Source organism: Gossypium raimondii, chromosome 5 (genome assembly GCF_025698545.1).
Source record: "Gossypium raimondii isolate GPD5lz chromosome 5, ASM2569854v1, whole genome shotgun sequence".
In the NCBI taxonomy this organism is placed as follows: domain Eukaryota; kingdom Viridiplantae; phylum Streptophyta; class Magnoliopsida; order Malvales; family Malvaceae; genus Gossypium; species Gossypium raimondii.
This window is the reverse complement of record NC_068569.1, coordinates 33,376,828-33,394,812: the sequence shown is the minus strand read 5'-3', so window position 1 is coordinate 33,394,812 and position 17,985 is coordinate 33,376,828. Positions and strand designations below refer to the sequence as shown.

At 33.0% G+C, this 17,985-nt stretch overlaps 1 protein-coding gene across 2 annotated transcripts; it reads left to right on the top strand.

Annotated features, from left to right (window-relative positions):
* The first annotated feature begins 13,065 nt into the window (after window positions 1-13,065).
* LOC105771422 (binding partner of ACD11 1) lies at window positions 13,066-17,985 on the top strand. 2 transcript variants are annotated; one of them, XM_012592886.2, is made up of 7 exons: window positions 13,066-13,257; window positions 13,406-13,523; window positions 14,692-14,775; window positions 15,329-15,432; window positions 15,665-15,740; window positions 16,164-16,247; window positions 17,275-17,985. In XM_012592886.2, exons 2-7 carry the CDS (start codon window positions 13,521-13,523, stop codon window positions 17,848-17,850), a joined length of 927 nt encoding a protein of 308 aa, XP_012448340.1. In that variant the 5' UTR covers window positions 13,066-13,257; window positions 13,406-13,520; the 3' UTR covers window positions 17,851-17,985. The 2 variants fall into 2 exon arrangements, with proteins under 2 accessions (XP_012448340.1, XP_012448339.1); XM_012592885.2 differs by lacking the exon at window positions 13,406-13,523 and having other exon boundaries at window positions 13,067-13,257.

Sequence of the window (17,985 nt, the reverse complement as noted above, 5' to 3'; positions counted from 1 at the left end):
CATAAATCGAGCTCATAAATGTTGAAAATTATGATACTAGAATAAAAATATATAAAGTTTGGTCCTTTAATTTTGTCAAATTGATAGTTAATTAAGGTACAATGACTAAATTGTTAAATTCTTATCACTATAGATTTTTATATTGCAAGGGGTTCAAAATGGTAATTAAACCATTTTTTATAACAATTAGTGGAGGATGATGTTTTCATCCATAAAATTTGGTTGCTTGAGGTTAAGATTAATTAATTAAAGATTAATTAAATTAATTAAGGATTAATGATTAAATAACGTATATAAAGGTTGTTAGTTCATTTTGTCATCTTCTGTCTTTCTTTCTCCATTGAAACTAAATTAAAGAAAACCTAGAAGCCATTTTTGAAGCTTTAAGACATTGGGCGCTTTGATTAATAGGTAATCTCAAGTCTTTCTAATGTAATTTTTATGTTTTTGAGGTCATGAGAGCTTGATTTAGCTAGCCCATGTACCAATTCATAAAAGTGTTAAAGTTTTTGAAAGTTTTTATTGATTATTTCTTGAATAAATTGGTGTTAAATTGATAGATTTTAAGCTTAAATGTGAAAAAAAAACTAGATTGTATGGTTTAATTGTTAGTTTTATTCAAAAGGACCAAAGTGTATAAAATGAATATTTGATGTGAAATTTCTATAATTATAGATAGTATAGGGACCTAAAATATGTATTTGAGATTGATTTTAAAACTAAAGCTCAAAATTGGAAGTTATAACAATACCGATTTTAGGGACTAAATAAAACAAAATGCAAAACTTAAGGGAATTTGAAAATGAAATTGAATTGGTGCGTGCATATAATAGAATGTTATAAAATGTTTGGTATTGATAAAAGGAATTGAATAATTGTATAGATTGGGAATTAAATCAAAACGAAGATAATCAGGGGAAACAAAAATTGTCTATTAGTCCTTAAAGTCTCGTTTATTGTTGTTTTGCCAGGTAAGTTCATAAGGAACTTACTAAATTATTTTTTGAATTGTATTTGTTTCAATTGTGTGTTTATATTTAACTGAAATTGTGGAAATTAGCATATTTGGCTATTTATGGATCGAATTGTAAAACGTGAAAATGTTGGCTATACGAAAGGGTACAAGGTACCAATATGAATGTTACATGTTTACGAGATTTGTTTGCCATATGTATTCTAATATAAGGCTTGAAATGAAATGATTATGATAATGATGCCCATGTGAACTTAGTAAAAGATTAGGATACGTATGGCATGTCATTAGGGTTAAATGCGAAATTGATCAAGGATTTACATGATGATATAAGATCTAAAATTATTGCGGATTCTCGGTTATATGTATCATTGGTTTAGCCTAGACTGGTTACAATTTCATCTTGTGTGAGAAAATTCATAAAATGCTAGCTTGAGTGAGCAAATTCATAAATGTCAACTTGTGTGAGCAACCCTGATCTCTGTCAGCTTGTGTGAGCAAAATAGTCTCGTGTATCCGATTTCAATTTACTACAGTTCTTTCGGGTGAAACCATAACCTAATTAAATGGGAAATATTGAAATGGTTTAGATACGAATGGAATCATATATGTTTCTAATGTGAGTTGTTATATATATGATCATTGTTACAAGTTGATTTTATGAAAGTTTACTAATCTATTGGTTGTATATGATTTTATGCATTAGCTGTCTCAGCATATGCTAAGGAATGCCAAGTTGAACTATTATCGTGTTAAATGTTTAGTTTATTGAATTGTCAAGGTAAGTTAAGTAAATTTCATATGAACTTACTAAGCATTCATTATGCTTACCCCGTTGTTTTCCCTTCCCTTGTAGATTTCACCTTGTGGAACACATCAAACGGATTGTTTGAAGCTCACACTATCTCGTTGAATCAGTAGTTTTTTATCATTTTAAATCCAAATTTTTGGCATGTATATAGGTGTTTTACAAATGATACCTTTGAATGATGTACATAGTTTAAACTTACCTAATGCATGATTTTGTCAATGTTAATGCCTTGTTGAAATGGTATGATTTAGTAAATGGTTTAAGATGTGTATGTGGTAATTTAATTAGCATATTTGGATATGAATGGGGAGTGACAAGTTGGTATTTGGATGATTGATATACATATTTGTGAACTAGTTGTTGGATTTGCACATGGTTTAAAATGCATGAATTGGAATTTTGGATGCCTAGATGAATGGTTGTATTTTGATTTAGGAATTTAGTGGACTGCCTATGATGTCGCAACTTCACACCCTGAATATCGCGACATTGACTCTATTTTATTTTGTAAACTTTACAAAGTGGTCCTTGATTAGGGAAGCTTGTATTCGATCTTCAATGCCACAACACAAAGCTTTGGACATCACAACATTAACCTTGAATATTTGAAAAACTTCACAAATTAACTATTGATTGATTTAAGGGTGCTATCGGGATTGAAAAGCTTCGCAGATTAACTCTTGATTGATTTAAGGATAGTATCGGGATTTCGTTAGCTCATGTAAAACCTGGGTATATTAATTTTGTACCTATCATTTGCAATGCATGTATTTATTGGTATAATTATCTAAATTAAATGTTATATGATTGTGGCTGCTCCAGCAACAAATGTGACATCTTGTAGCTCATACCTGGAAATCGAGTCGAGCGAGGGGTGTTACAAAAGCTCTCTAAACCTAAATTCGATTTACTTGTCCTCTAACCCCTTAACCTAACTCATTTCTTCAAATATTTAATCATGAATAATAACATTGTATTTATGGGAAGATGCTACAACTTATGGTTAGGTGTCTAGGAAAATAGATTAGTGTTTAGCAAGAACTAATGGATTAAAAACCAACGTATGGTTTAATATTTCTACAAGTGCACTACATTTATAGTTAGTGCTGAAAAAGTAATTGAGCTCGAAACCCATTGATGTCTAGTTTAGTGGCTCTAATTAGGGTTAGGGTTTAGGAATCTCATTAGAAAAGTGGTTGGTCTTGACACTTGTGGATGTTGAGGTCAATGGAACTTATTAGGAATACATTTTTAGGAATCTCTGGCGCATTAGAAAAGTGTTTTGAACTCAACATCCATGAGTTGCTACAATGCACAAAAGAATTGAGAGTTAAAAGTAATACTTGCCATAAATCTAAGAAAACTCAATGGAACTCTTAACCTAAGAAAATTAACAAAACCTAATTGTCTCTCCTCTTTGGAGAACTACTAACTCTTTCTATTTAAAAAGCCTTTCTGCAGTAACATCATGAACTAGGGTTGAAAAAAAAACCAAAAAGTCAATTCAAAAACAAAATAAAAGAAAAATTAACTGCAGATTTAGAGCCAATGTTGTGACACCCTATATCCACGCCACGACCTTAGGTGGCATATTCATGCTTCTTCAATTTCTAGACATTTCCTTGCTCAACTTCTGTCAAATATGCTTTTCTTTCCTCAAGCTCGACCCAGTGCCTACAAAAGTACCTTGAAAACCTTATTAATTAAAAGAAATAATAACAAAATTTTCCCTTCATATTTACTACCTTTTACATTGTTCTCTTTATCAATTTTTTAACATGTCAACCTTCTTTTTTCAATTTTTGTCAAATAAGCCTAATTTGGATGGAAAATATTAGTAAACTAACAATCAACCTTATTTGTTGATATGGCATGACATCCTATTTATGCTTTTGTTGATGTGGCATGACTCGTCATTGTTGGCATGGCTTTTTTAGGTCAAAAGTTCATAAAAATTAAAATATATATAAATTCTTTTGAAATTTTGTTAATTTTAAATTTATATAATTTTAAAAATATAAAAAAGTTAGACAAAATTACTAAAAAACCAAAATATTAAAATTACAAACATATAATCATAAAATATAGAAACCAACAATAAAATATAATTATTTTGGTCAAAAAAATAATCATAAAATACAAAAAAGAAACCCAAAAAATTCAAACAGTTGAACCTAAATCTTGAACTTAAATCTATGGATCTTAGTGAGGTTTATGGGATAACTAATCCTAAATTTGAGAAAAGGGAGAGGGGATCTTCCTTACAATGATGATTTTGGCCATAATGTACCCTCGGCGACAGTGGGTCATGCTTGTGTATAGTGGTGCACAGTAGAGAGTTTTAGGTGTGGAAAATATCTAACTACAAAACCAAGTGTCTAAAAGAACAAAAAAACTAGACTTCTCACGGTCACATTGTCGCCATTATCTGTAGTCAAGTTGGTGATTGGAGACCACCTGGTGTTAGCCCAAGACACCCTTATCTTCTTTCATTGCTTGAGTTTTCCAAAATCAAACCCAACTGTCCTAAAATCAAGGCTTTTGATTTCAACTCTCACTGCTTGATCTCCCTCACCAACCATTGGTTCGACCTCAACCTAAGTTATATTCTTCTATTCTTCATGGGATTTACATCCAATTGGATAGAAATTGCCTAGATTTTGGACATTTTCTTGTGATTCTCCACTATTGCCTATTGCTCATTTGATTTTGTGTTTTTTTTTGGTATTTTGTGACAGTGATATTTTTTTTTTTGGCTTAAGGGTGAAAAAAGCCCTTGAACTTTTTCAAAAAAAAATCAATTAATTCCCTGCTTTTTTTTTGCACTCAATTGGGTACTTAAACTGCCAAAACTCAGTGAAATGGCCTCTTGACCGATCTTGACTGTTAATTTTTAACGGTCAAGATGATGTGGCTGTTAAGTTTGACTTTTTTGTTTCCCTTTTCCCAACTAAGGCGCCACCTCTGATGCCACATGTACTATTGATGACATCATTATTCTTTTCCTGATGTGGTTTCTTTTGTTATTATAACTAAATTAATTTAATTAAATTTATTTACAATAAAATTTATTTAAAATTTTTGTAATGAATTGAGGAAAAGGAAAAAAAAGTAGTAACCCTAACCCTAAAACTGTAAGATTCCATCTTCAAATGTAAATAATATTTAATTGCAATTTCGTATGAATTTTAAATCTCAATTAAACCATAATTCAATAATGAACAACAAAGAAACAAAACATCAAAAAATTACATAAAAAGTACATTTGAATCTGCATTATCCTCAAAATGCAGGATGTTTCCTTTTCAACAAATGGCTCCCATATGAACAAAATGTACCAATCTTGTCCCTTATCAACCATAAAATATACTATCAGAGAAATTAAAATTAAACTAGCATCAGTTTGCACTTCAATCATTTATTATAATAGAATCTGTTTGGCTTGCTTGTGTCCCTATCTGCACTTGTTTAGAAATATTTCCCCTTTTCTTTCAAACAACATCAGAGTGTTGTTGCATAATTTGCCTTGTTGTCACATCTTTTTTCCCCCTGCCACTTCAAATCCAGGGCCTTTCCATGAATGTTGATATTGGGAAGTATCAGATTGTCCAATCTTCCTTACAGTAGTAATGGTTCCTTCACTGCTTGTACTGGGCTTTAGGGAAAATGGAAAATAATTAAAAAAAGTCAGTAGATATAAATTACTTAGTCAACAGGCAGCAAAATTAATATTTAGAATAGTTACATATACTCATATGTAGTATTTGTTCACCATTTTTTAGGTTTGTTTACACCCCAATACAAAATGGTTGTTTTCTTCTTCTTCTTTTTGGGCTTTCTGCATTGGTGATGCATTGAGAAGTTGATACACCTGATTCTTTTTCTTCTCCTTCCATGTTGTGAATTATTTGACTTTTGATGGCAGACTATAAAAAAGAAATAGTTATGAGCTTATTGAAATGGTTGAATTTACCAACAGAGAACAAAATTTATAAGCAATTATCAAAACTAAAAAATCAAAATTCTCAAACAGTTGACCAAACAGATATTACACCACACTACATTAATGTATTTTTTACCTAAGGTATAGTAACTTCTAATTGAGGTTGTTTTACTTGCATAGAGGATGCACCAACATTCAAATTTTGTTCCTAGAAATAAATTAAGAAATTCATTATAATATATTTATTGGTTAAAAAATATGAATGTAAAGAAAAGCTTATCTAAAATAAAGTGGTCCACGAATTACCTGTAAATTTTGAATCATATTTGATCTTGTTGGACACAATTTCTTATTGTGCCCTACTTGTTTACACAAAGAACATGACATTTTAAGGCCTCTCCTAGTGTCCTTTCCAAACTTGCTCTTTTTTTTTTTTTCATCCTTAGATTTCCTTTTGTTTTTCTTGGGCCTTCCAAGCATCTTTTTTACTGGTGAGGAGGAATTGAATCATCTCTCTTGAGCCAAAATTCCCCCCAACTGGTTGTAAAACCTGACTGTATGTTGCTACATATTTCTCCTTATTGTACCATGGTGAGACATAAGCTTCTGGATTCTTCTTATCATGGTACATGGCACATACAGCATGGCAACAAGGAATCCCTGTAAGCTTTCACTCTATGCAAGTGCATTTCAACTCTTTCATGTCAATTATGTGTTGGTTTTCTTCATAGATCACTTCAAACCCTCCATCAACATTCCATGCAAGTATACATTTAGTTGATGTTGTAGGATTCTTTTCCAACTTTTGCAATGCAACAGGGGAAATGTTAGTTCTCCACTTTTCTTCCCAGGTTCTCTTTACATGCATCTTAGTCATCACCATCACTTGATTTCTTCAAGTATGGTGATGATAGGTTTGCACCTTGTATCAAGTATCTATACATTAAATGACACCGCCATATTATTGTCCACTGCATCACATTTGCATGTCCCTTTAACATATGACTTTGCCTAGTGATACACAGGGATCTCTAATAATTGATCAGTGGATATCTCACCCATTGCTTTTAATTTTTGTAATTGATCATCAAAGTACTCAACAAAACTTAATCTGACATAATTCCAAAATTGCATCTTCCTATTCAACCCTTTCCAAGTCTTCTACCAATTGGCATAGATGTGTCTTGCACACATTCTATGCTCCAAGTCTGGAAAACACTCATTTAGTACATTGATCAACTGTTGCAACAATAATAAAATTTAGATTGTTAGTCATACAATTAGTGTAAATTATGTATATTAAAAAAATAAATAGAATGAACATATTTATATTAATAAATTACCTTTTGTTGATCTGACATCAATGTTAATCCAACACCCATTGGATGATACAAATCTATAAATAACTTCTCCAAAAACCATTTCCACAAAGAGGCATTTTCCCCTTTCACCACTGCCCAAGCCAATGGATACATCTGATTGTTGGCATCTCTACCAACAACCACTAACATATCTTATTTACAAACACTTTAAAGGAAATACCCATCAATTCCAATAAAAGGCCTATAACCAACTTTCCACCCTTTTTTCAATGTTTCGAAACATATATAAATCCAATGGAACACAACTTTACCTTCCTAGTTTCCATGAACTTGGATTGAAAGTGTGCTCCCAAGACTACTTATTAGTAGCTCAGCAGCATACCCTCACAGATTTTCATACTCGTCTACGTATGACCCCCTCATTTCCCTAAGAACTTCTCTCCTAGCTCTTTAACACATACTATAGCTAGCATAGAGTCCTAATTCAGTTTTACACATCTCCTTCAAAGTTTTCATTTTCATCTTTGGCTCAAAAATTATTCTATCCCTAAAAGTATTTTGTATATGCTTACAAGATAGTAATGGGTTTTTATTGCTTTTGAAGCATTTATGTATAGGGTTGTAAGTTTTCACAATGAAACAATTCTCTCTGTGATCAAATCTAGCAAAAAGTTTTCAAGGAAAACCATCTCTACAACCTACCTTTGTTATTTTGGGTTTATTCTTAACAAACCTCAATACTACTCCTGTTGCAAAGGAATATTTTTTTAGCGCCTCTTTGAACTATTGGTTATTTTCAAAGCTAAGTCCTCTCTCCCACAATGGAATAACATAATTAGGATCATACCTAGGACCAACAATTTTTTTACCAAAGTAAGATATGTCAATCTCATCATCAAGAAGCTCACTATCCCCATAATCCCCTGGCTTAGATGAGTCCATATATTCACTCTCATTCCCCTCAACATTGCCCTCATTTTCTTTTTTCTCATCTTCTACTATTAAATTATCCCCCAAAAGTATATGTCCATCTAATGCAACCTCACTATCTTTATCACCCCCTTTCTCAAACTCACCTTTTAAACCTTCATTAGCCCATGTTCTTCCCTTAATCTATTTTTTTTTAATTTCTCAACCTAGTCTTAATTTCCTTAACTTCTTCATCTACATCACTAACTATCTTCTTCACCTTCACTATCAACATCGTCCCCACCCTTAGTCCCAACATCTTCTCCACCCTCAGTCCTAGAATTTGCTCTCACCTTAGTCGCAGTGTTTTCCCTAATCCTAGCCCCTATGGCACTTATAATTCCTTCACAAACAATATCCACTAAACCCTCGCCAACACCAAACCCACCATTATTAAAGTTTTCACTACTCTAACCTACCACATATAGGTCTACATTACCTATTTTTTTTCCAAAATATCTATTATTTGCCTAACAGTATTGTCATCATATATTAGGACTAACCCATCCCCATTAAAGGCAACATCTGGGACCCTATAATAAACATATGGTTTAGATTCATATCCTAAGTCTTTCACATTGTTTATAATATCCCAGTAGCATAATAAATCAGACATAGTCAAATTTAGGATGCGTGAGAAACTCCCCACCATGAAAATAACTTAACACATACACCATTCTACATAAGTAGAAACAAACAAACAAACTAATGTCATACATAAATAAATAAATGATGACATACAAACAAACATACAGATTGTATTCGATTAACACTCTAACAAATATACTATAGTAAATACCAATAAATAAACAATAGACAAGATAAATTATATTTAACAAACATACACAAAAGACAAAATAATTGTTATGTCTATTGTCAGTACTATATTGACTTTATTTAATTTATTTACTTTTATATCTATTGTTGTTCATGAAAAGGAATCTAGACCCTAACAAATGCACTCAAACAGAATTTTTTTTACTATATACTATTCAATTACACCCAAATAGATTCCAATGTAAAATTAAAAATTGGGTACAATTGTTGTTGCTTAGTTGGCCACCCTAAACACGAGCCTTTCACCAAATTCTTTACAATAAGTCCCTTTTTTTCAACCTAGAAAGCATGCCAAGAAAAAATCAATTTCTTATTATAAAGAAACCAGTCAAAAACCCAAACAAAAGAACTCAATCTAGAAATTTCACAAAAACTTACTTACTCCAAATCTCAATTAGCCTTTAAAGAATCGAAATTGTGCATTTGGTTCTTAAATTCAAGGAAAGCTTTTAACTTTTTATTAGGGGGTTCGAATAAGATAATGGGATTTTTTTAGGGCTTGCAATGGAACAAAAGTTCTTAAAGAAGGTGGTTTTCAATTAGCAAAGGAGTTTTCAATTTAGTAGTGTATTGTTGAAGATTTAGGGATTTAGCAAAGGGGTTTTTGATTCAGTAAAAAGATTTTGAATTTCAATATGAGATTTCAACTGAAAAAAACATAAGGTTCTTAGCAAATGAGATTTCAACAATGATTCAAATGGCAAACAAAATTTCTTCCAACATTTGTGACAATCAAGAGAGGTTTCTTTTGGTAATTTTTTTTTCTCATCAAAAACTAAATGTGACGATTAAGTTTAAGGGTTAGGGTTTCTATTTTTTTCAAATCATTACAAAAATTGTAAATAAAATTAATTAAATTGATTTAATTATAATAACAAATAAAAAAGCCACATTAGGGAAAAATGATGATGTCATCAACAATACACGTGGCATCCAAGGTGGTGTCTTAGTTGGAGAAAATGAAACAAAAAAGCCAAACTTAATAGCCACATCATCTTGACCGTTAAAAATTAACGGTTAACGTCGGTCAATGGGCCATTTTACTGAGTTTTGGTAGCAAGTATCCAATTGAGTGCAAAAAAAATAGGGACTTAATTGCTTTCTTTTTTTGAAAAAGTTCGAGGGCTTTTTTTACCCTTAAGTCTCTTTTAGGAGGATACTAATTAAATGAAGTATATAAAATAAAGAAAAAAATTTATACAAGAAGGAAAGAATGAATGAGAATATTCAAGGGATTCTAACAAAATTCTAGGAAAGAATATATAAAAGAGGCCTAACAAAGTTCAAGGGATTTTAGGAAAATTTCAAGGAATAAATAAAGTAAATAAATATTTAAAAATTTTAAATGATTGATAATTTTTAAAAATTTTACTAAAATTTTCGTAATTTTCTACTTTTTTTTAAATTTGTAAACATTAATAAGATGTTATGTCATGTTAGCAAAAAAGTTGACTATTAGTTTGACTAGCAAATTCCATCCAAATCGGTCTTAGTTGACAAAAATTAAACGGTAAGGTTAACATTGTGGAAAAAACGATAAGGAAAACATTGTGAATGTGGTAAACATTAAGGACAAATTTTGTTACCATGCCTTTAAGATATTATACAATGTGATATTTTATATTTTCTAATAAGAGGGTACTCCCATGACTGGAAGGGATATGCGCTAACCATAGCAAGCGTATCCATGCCCGTGTTTGCAGATGTAAGCATCAAACGTTCACTTTGTTGATCAGTTCATGAATTGCCTTGCAAAGTCCCTATATAAATATGCCAAATTAGCAAACTAGCAAAATCTACCTGCTACCTTAAAATCTTCAAACAGAGGAAGATACGTGGTATGGATCTTTTTGTTAGACTTGTTTAGCAACAACATTCCTCCAACCTTCTAGAGCATCCAAGCTCTTACATATTGATCTATCTCCTCCATCTTGCATGAAGTGGAGGGGTCGACTTAACAAGATTGTCCAACCATGTGCACTTCACCTGACACTCATCCAAATCATTACCTGATTTCTCCCTGATAGCACAACACCCAACAATTGACTGCACTCTTACTCTGGATCAATGTCACAACCTATGGTTATCACCTTCCTGTCGATTGAAAGGTTGGTTATTAAAGCAACATCTTTGAGCATAATGGTCACTTCCTCGCAAGAAAAATAAAATGTAAATGTTCCAGCCTTCATCTTTCCACAAAGGCAGCAACCAAATCCAAAATAATTTTCAACTTTGCCATCATAGATGCCACATATAAATCGACATCCTTCAAGCTTTCTTCAATACGACGAACAAGCTCCAGAAATTTTAAATTGTGTCAGACTTGAAGAACACAATCTAACGATTGTCATAAAAAATCACAAAACAAGGAAGATTAAATTTTGTAAATCATAAAAAAATCATTTCAATAAAAATTAAAAAGTAGAAAAATTAAGTTAGATATTTCACCTTATTGATGGCATAGTTGGCAATGTGTTATGTCGTTTTTTTAGAGTTAGAAATTTTGGGAAGATTTTGGGTAAGAAGAAATGAGGAACGAATGAGTATTTATAAAGTGGAAGTCGATACCCATAGGAATCGACTTCCATTGTAGGGTAAATTACACCAACAATTATTCAATTTTCAACTCAGTCACTAAAATTTAGGAAATTAACTAGTCACTAACGTTATCGAAAAGTGACAAATCAGTCACCCACTAACATTTTCGGTTATAGCCCTAATGAAAGGCGTGGCCAGTTAACTTGCCACGTTGGACATGAGGAGCCAAAGGGACATAATTTTTTTGGGGAGGGAGGGACGAGCAAAAAAAAATGGAAGGTTGAAATTTGGGAAAAGGATTTTAGAAGACCTTTTCAAGTTGTTGAAAGCATCATCTATGGCAGCAAAAATCATTTTTCATCTTTTGCTTTTGTTTCCATTGAAGCACCAAAGGGTTGTCTCAAGTTCTTGCTCCCTCATTGTTCTTATTTTTCCTCCTCTACTGCTACTGCCTATTGAAATTGAGATGAGGAAACGGAGGAGTTTAATTCCTTGCGACAATAGAGGGGGAGAAGGTGTCGTTTGAGGTGGTGGGTGGTTGTCGTTTTGAGAATTGGCATGGGTAAAGAAAAGTAAAGGGTTTCTTCATTTGGGAAGAGGGGAAAACAAGAGAGAATTGAGAGTGGATCAGAAGGCGGGGAATAAAAAAAGATGGTGGGAAAATGGACAGCGAGGAAGATTTGGATATGGGTTTAGAGTGGAAATAGAGGGAAATGCCAAGATTAAGTGAGAAATGAGTGGTGGTGGCGGCGACGACGATAAAGGAGCAGTGGAAGGCTAAACTCTCCATTATTTGGATGCTGAGAAAATCAACAAAGATAATGAAAGAGAAAACTCAAATCAATAGTGGGTATCTCAATTTCTTCACTTCTTCTTCTTCTTCTTCCAGCAACTAGGGTTCTTAAATTGGGTTTTCACTGTGGCTAGTTAACATCCAACATGGCTAGTTAATGTGTCACATCAACGTCTTTGTTACGTCTTTAACAGAAAATGGTTACTGGGACTGGTTTGTTATTTTTTCTAAATTTCAGTGACTGGGTTGAAAGTTGAGTAACTGTTTTTTATTGGAACCAAAGTTGAGTGACTATTAGTGTACTTTACCCTCCATTATATTTAATTGGGTTGGTTGGGCTAACAACCAAATAAATATTTGGTTAAACCTCCCAACCTTTAACTTGACTTCCATGGATGTTGAAAATACTCTGATAAAGTATTACCTCTTAACATGCATGACATGGATTACTATAACGATTTGACATATACACCAAACTCGATGCACATAGGTGTCTAGATAACCTTCCCCAAAAAACTTATTTTGAAAAATAATTTACCATAAATATATAATGAATAATAGGGTGAACTATATTAATAATCACCTAACTATATTTTTTTTCTTTTTTGGTCGTCCAACTATAAAATGTTATAAAATGGTCGTTTAACTATTTAATTTTATCTTTTTTGTAACTTTTCATAATTAAGTAGTCTAAAAAATTGAAGTTGAATGACTATGAATATAATTTTCCTAAATAATATCATATTATACAAAGTAATAAAAAAAACCCTCAAACACCCATTAATTTTTTTTTCAATTATTAACTCTACTATTTATATTTGGTTTTTACAAAATAATAATAAAAATTTAAGAAGGAAAAAAAAAAGATTGTCCAGGTTTTGTTATAGCTGGAAAAAAAAAGGGGGGGGCCAGACTCGACATGCTTCGAAGAAATCAGCCCGCACATTTGACGCGGGGTAAAGACGCCATTGCCACCATTTAGACCCTTCTTCATCTTCCTATCAAATCCAATCAATCCAGTATTCTTGTAATCTTCGTATTGGGAATTCTTTGTACAATCTTCAAATGTCGGTGAGTTTATTTCTTTTCTTTTTTTTTTTGCGTGATGAATGGGACCCTTTGCTCGGTTAGATCCAAGATTCCTTTTTTCGGGAAAAAAAAAAAGTCTAATGAAAGATAAATGTATGTATTGCTCCGTTTGGTTGCTGGAAAATTGTAGGAGAAATGAGATCATAAAAGCTGGACTCTTGAGTTGATCTGTACTTGGCCCAAATATCTCTTTGGGTTTCTAGAGTTGACCTCATTGTAGTTCTTGGGTCCTGAAAACAAGTTCAATGGTAAGATTCAGTTGGGATACTTTAATTAGCTTTCTTGGAAGTAAAGATTGGAGCATAGGAACTGATATATATTCTATGAATTGACCTGTGAAAGCTCTAACTTTGATGTTTGCACCGAAATGATTGAAAAGTGCCCTTCAAGTTTTATGGTTTGACGGTCAAGTTATTATTATTTCTGGGTTTGCCTTACATTTCATGCTATTTCTAGTTTGGATAATTATTCTATACCTTGCGAGTGGAATAAACTCCACAAGCGGGTTTGGGATGATGTTGTGTCCGTTTTTGTTATTCTTTTATTTTTATAATGACACATGGTAACATCCTAAATCCGCTTGTGGAGTTTTTTGTTCCACTAGCAGTGTATAGAATAATTATCCTTATAGTTTATGCATCTTGTTTTATGGTTCTTTTAATAGTCTTTGAATTTGTATTTATACAAGCTTTGGTGTTAATTGGTAGGCTCAGAAAAAATTATTGGTGAGAGTGATATATGATCTTCAAAATAAGATAAAAAGGTCCTACTTTTGGAAGCATCAATTGTCCAGAGAAAATTATGTGTATAGTTTCCCTTTCAAGGCTTAGGTATATGATTTGATTATAACTGATGTTATGATTCCAAGCATTTTAACATTTAAGCATATCACCTTCAATTTCATTATAGAAAAGGAAAAAGTAACAGCATACTGCTGACAAAGCAACTTTGTTTCTGTTGATGTACCAGTGAGCATCTTCTTTGGTAGAATGAAAGATCGAAATATTATCTGTTTTAGGCTTTTACTTTCTATTAATCGTGTGGTACCAGATAATGCGATCACATTATAAGGTCACAATTGAACAGATCACACAAGATCAAATTGATGTAACATAAAACCTATTAGTCCTAAAATATTATGAAGAACAACAAATGTCCACAGATCATCTAATTTACACCATCAAGTAAAACCTCTTCGTGCTTTAGACCCCATAGTAACAACAGTAAATTGGGGTTTTGGGTTTATTTTTGTTGCACTGTAGCCATGAATACTGTCTTTATTTACATTCGTCTTGTTCATTTAGTATATCAATGTCCTTCATTCATCCAGTTGGGCCAACAATTGCGGTTGCTTTTCTTGCCGATTAGAGCTCCTCTGTTTTATTTTTTACTCCTTGTTGATCATTGCATATGCAGATTCCACTGGACCAAACTAATCTTACTCTTGGAGCAGTAACGGAGGCAAGTGCTACAGCAAATTGGACTATCAATGCGTCAAATGTGAGGAAAAAAAAATACTTATAGAATTAGTATCGGTTGATACTGTTAACAATAGAATTTTGTTGATTATCAGTTACTTTTGCATCTAGTTGATAAAGTATTACTGAAATAGCTGTGAAATAAGCTTTTGCATTTTTGCATCTCATATAAGATTTTGTGCTTGACAAGAGCAGAGCTAAAGAACCTTTTCTTAAGTCTCAAGTTTGACTGGAACTAATTGTTGTATCCGTTTACTTATTTTGTCTCCTTTGGTCTCTATAGGTGTTTTTGCATAAAGTTGTTCCATGTTGCTGTATTTCATGGAATCGTATAATTGTTATCTTGAAATGTTTGCTGAGTATGATTATTATGATATCCATTGGCATTAGAATCTGAAGGTACCATAAATAGGTTTGTAATTTTGCTACATGTTCATTTAACTGAAAATAAGGAATCGAAATGTTGAATTTAATGTATGTGATTAGATGGACACTTGGCAAAGATAAAAGCCTGCTTGTGGAGTTTTTCGAACTCCACAAAAACATATATTTATCTTCTCATTTTTTGTGTACAGATAAGAACAGTTAAGGTCAGTAATATTTCTCTAGCTGCTTCTGAGAGGGATATCAAAGAATTCTTTTCTTTCTCTGGTGATATTCAATATGTTGAAATGCGAAGGTGGGTACTCTCTACTTATGTTGGTTCGTCTTTTCGATTTTCCTGAAGTATTTGGATATGATCTTCTACTAGCCCTTGAAATACATGGAAATCTTGATAATTTTGGACGTACCTGTGCCGGATAGATACCATGTTCGGCTCTCATACTCTAGTCCTAGTAATATAGCTCTCTGCTTGAGTTCAATGGATTTGTTTTGAAAAGTCATACTTGAGATTGTTGTAAATTTTGCAGGGAGACTGAAAATGCTCAAGTTGCTTATGTTACCTTCAAGGATACACAAGGAGCAGATACAGCAATACTATTGACTGTATGTTAGTGAGATTAAGTTATTTTTTATTTTTATATTTCCTTGGAAAAGAATTACATTTGTTGATAGTATCACTGGACAAAAATTGTTACCAAAGGCATCAAGGTACCCTAAGATATCAGCTTTATTGTCTCTTAATGCAAAACCGACAGGCAACTTGAACATTGAAATCTTCGGAACTAATTATGTTTTACATGTTATGCCTGTGTAAAGCTAGATGAAAACTTTCCAGGTCTGTCATCATTCATCTGCATTGCATTTGTATCATATCTTAAAGTTTAGTGTAGCTGCTTTTGACCATCAAAGCCTAACAATAACATCTAATTATTGAGCTTCAGTTATGCTGGCTTACATGCTTTCTGACAACTTATTTGATTCAAATACTCATTGTGAATGAAGTTTCGAACTTATTGCTTGATTCAGGGAGCCAAAATAGTTGATCTTTCTGTCAATATCACACCTGTTGAGGATTACCAACTACCCCCTGAAGCTCTCCTGTCAAACACGGTAAAAGTCCTCCTTTAAACCATATCCCACAGCTTTTGTCATCATAAGGATGATCACTGTGATATAATATAGTGAAGTAATAATATCTATGTCGCTCTGACTCTTTCATTTTTGCTTGAAAGTACATGTGTGACATATATTTAGACATGGTTCTGGGGATATGACCATATAAGAACCCTCCAACTACATGGAAATACTCAGAAAATATTGAATATACCTTATTAGACACATACTTGTATCATACATTTATGAGTCCAAGTAACAAAAAATGATACTTTTAGATTTAGTAGTATTTCTATAGCTTGTTGTCAGCTTATGTTTGTAGTTCTCTGATCATACTTTCAGCATTGGTAGGAAATGCCAGATTGTGTGTGTTTTGCATGCATATCGTAGCTTCATACTTTGTATAATTATAGCAAATTCACCGACTACTCAAGCTTTTGTTATGATTGATCGTAATGTCCTTCAGATCCTTGAATGTGTCATTTGTGAAGACATTTGATGGAGGACAAGTAAATTGAAATGCTAGGATGCTTTAGCTAACTTAGAACTCAGTCACATTTATTTCTGGTAGCCTGTTTTCAATCCATTATAAGAACACAGCAACTGAATTAGCATCAAGGCTCAACAGCTGGAGATCTTCTAATGTTTTGGGAGTCTTCTAGTGTGTGTACATAACTGTATATTATCTATTTGCCTTTTTCTCTTGGTCTGTAATAGGAAAAGGTATGTTTGTTCTCTATGTTACTTGGACTCAGGGTGAGTGCCAGATACGAGTGTATGCCCTAGAGGAGTATGTTCAGTTTTTTTAAGGTTTTTCCATGGAGAGTCCTCAAAGAGTTATATCTCCAAGCCCATGTTCGGTTATGCAACTGACATGGGTGTTAGATACGAGAACTAGAAAAATGAAAAGTCAGAGCAGCATTGTTTGTTCATATGTTTCATAAGAATACAATGGAAAGAAGTGAATTATCACACATACACTGTCTTATGTTTTCTTCATTGTTGGGCAATCTGCTATTTGAAGGAGAAAAAGCCGGTTGTTGCAGATTCTACCGTGCAAAAGGCTGAAGATATGGTGAGCACCATGCTTGCCAAGGGCTTCATCTTGGGAAAGGATGCCATCAACAAGGCAAAAGCATTCGATGAACAGCATCACTTGACATCGAATGCCTCTGCTGCGGTAACTTCATTTGATCAGAAAATCGGTCTGAGCGAAAAGCTAAGCATTGGAACAGCCGTGGTTAACGAAAAGATGAGAGAGATGGACGGCCGATTCCAAGTCTCTGAGACAACAAGGTTTGCCTTATCTGTTGCCGAGCAGAAGGCAAGCATTGCGGGAACTGCGATCATGAGCAACAGCTACGTATCTACAGGAGCTTCATGGCTTTCAAACGCATTCACTGCAGTTGCGAGGGCGGCTGAGGACGTAGGTATGTTGACAAAGGAGAAAGTTGGAAAAGCAGAGGAAGAAAAAAAGGGTTCTGTCTACAAGGAGAGAGCAAGGATCATCGAAGACTTTGCAGAGCTCCATCTTGATGAATCTCCCAAGGCAGAACCTTCAGTAGGTCTAGTTGATTCAACAACCGATAAGCAAGCTTAGAATGATATGAAATGATTGCTTTTGAACTTTGATTTTCCTTCAATGCCCTGATTCTTTCATTGTTGTACAATACACTGTTACATGGGATTGTAATTCAAACGAATTTCTGATATATATTATTATATGTTCTAAACA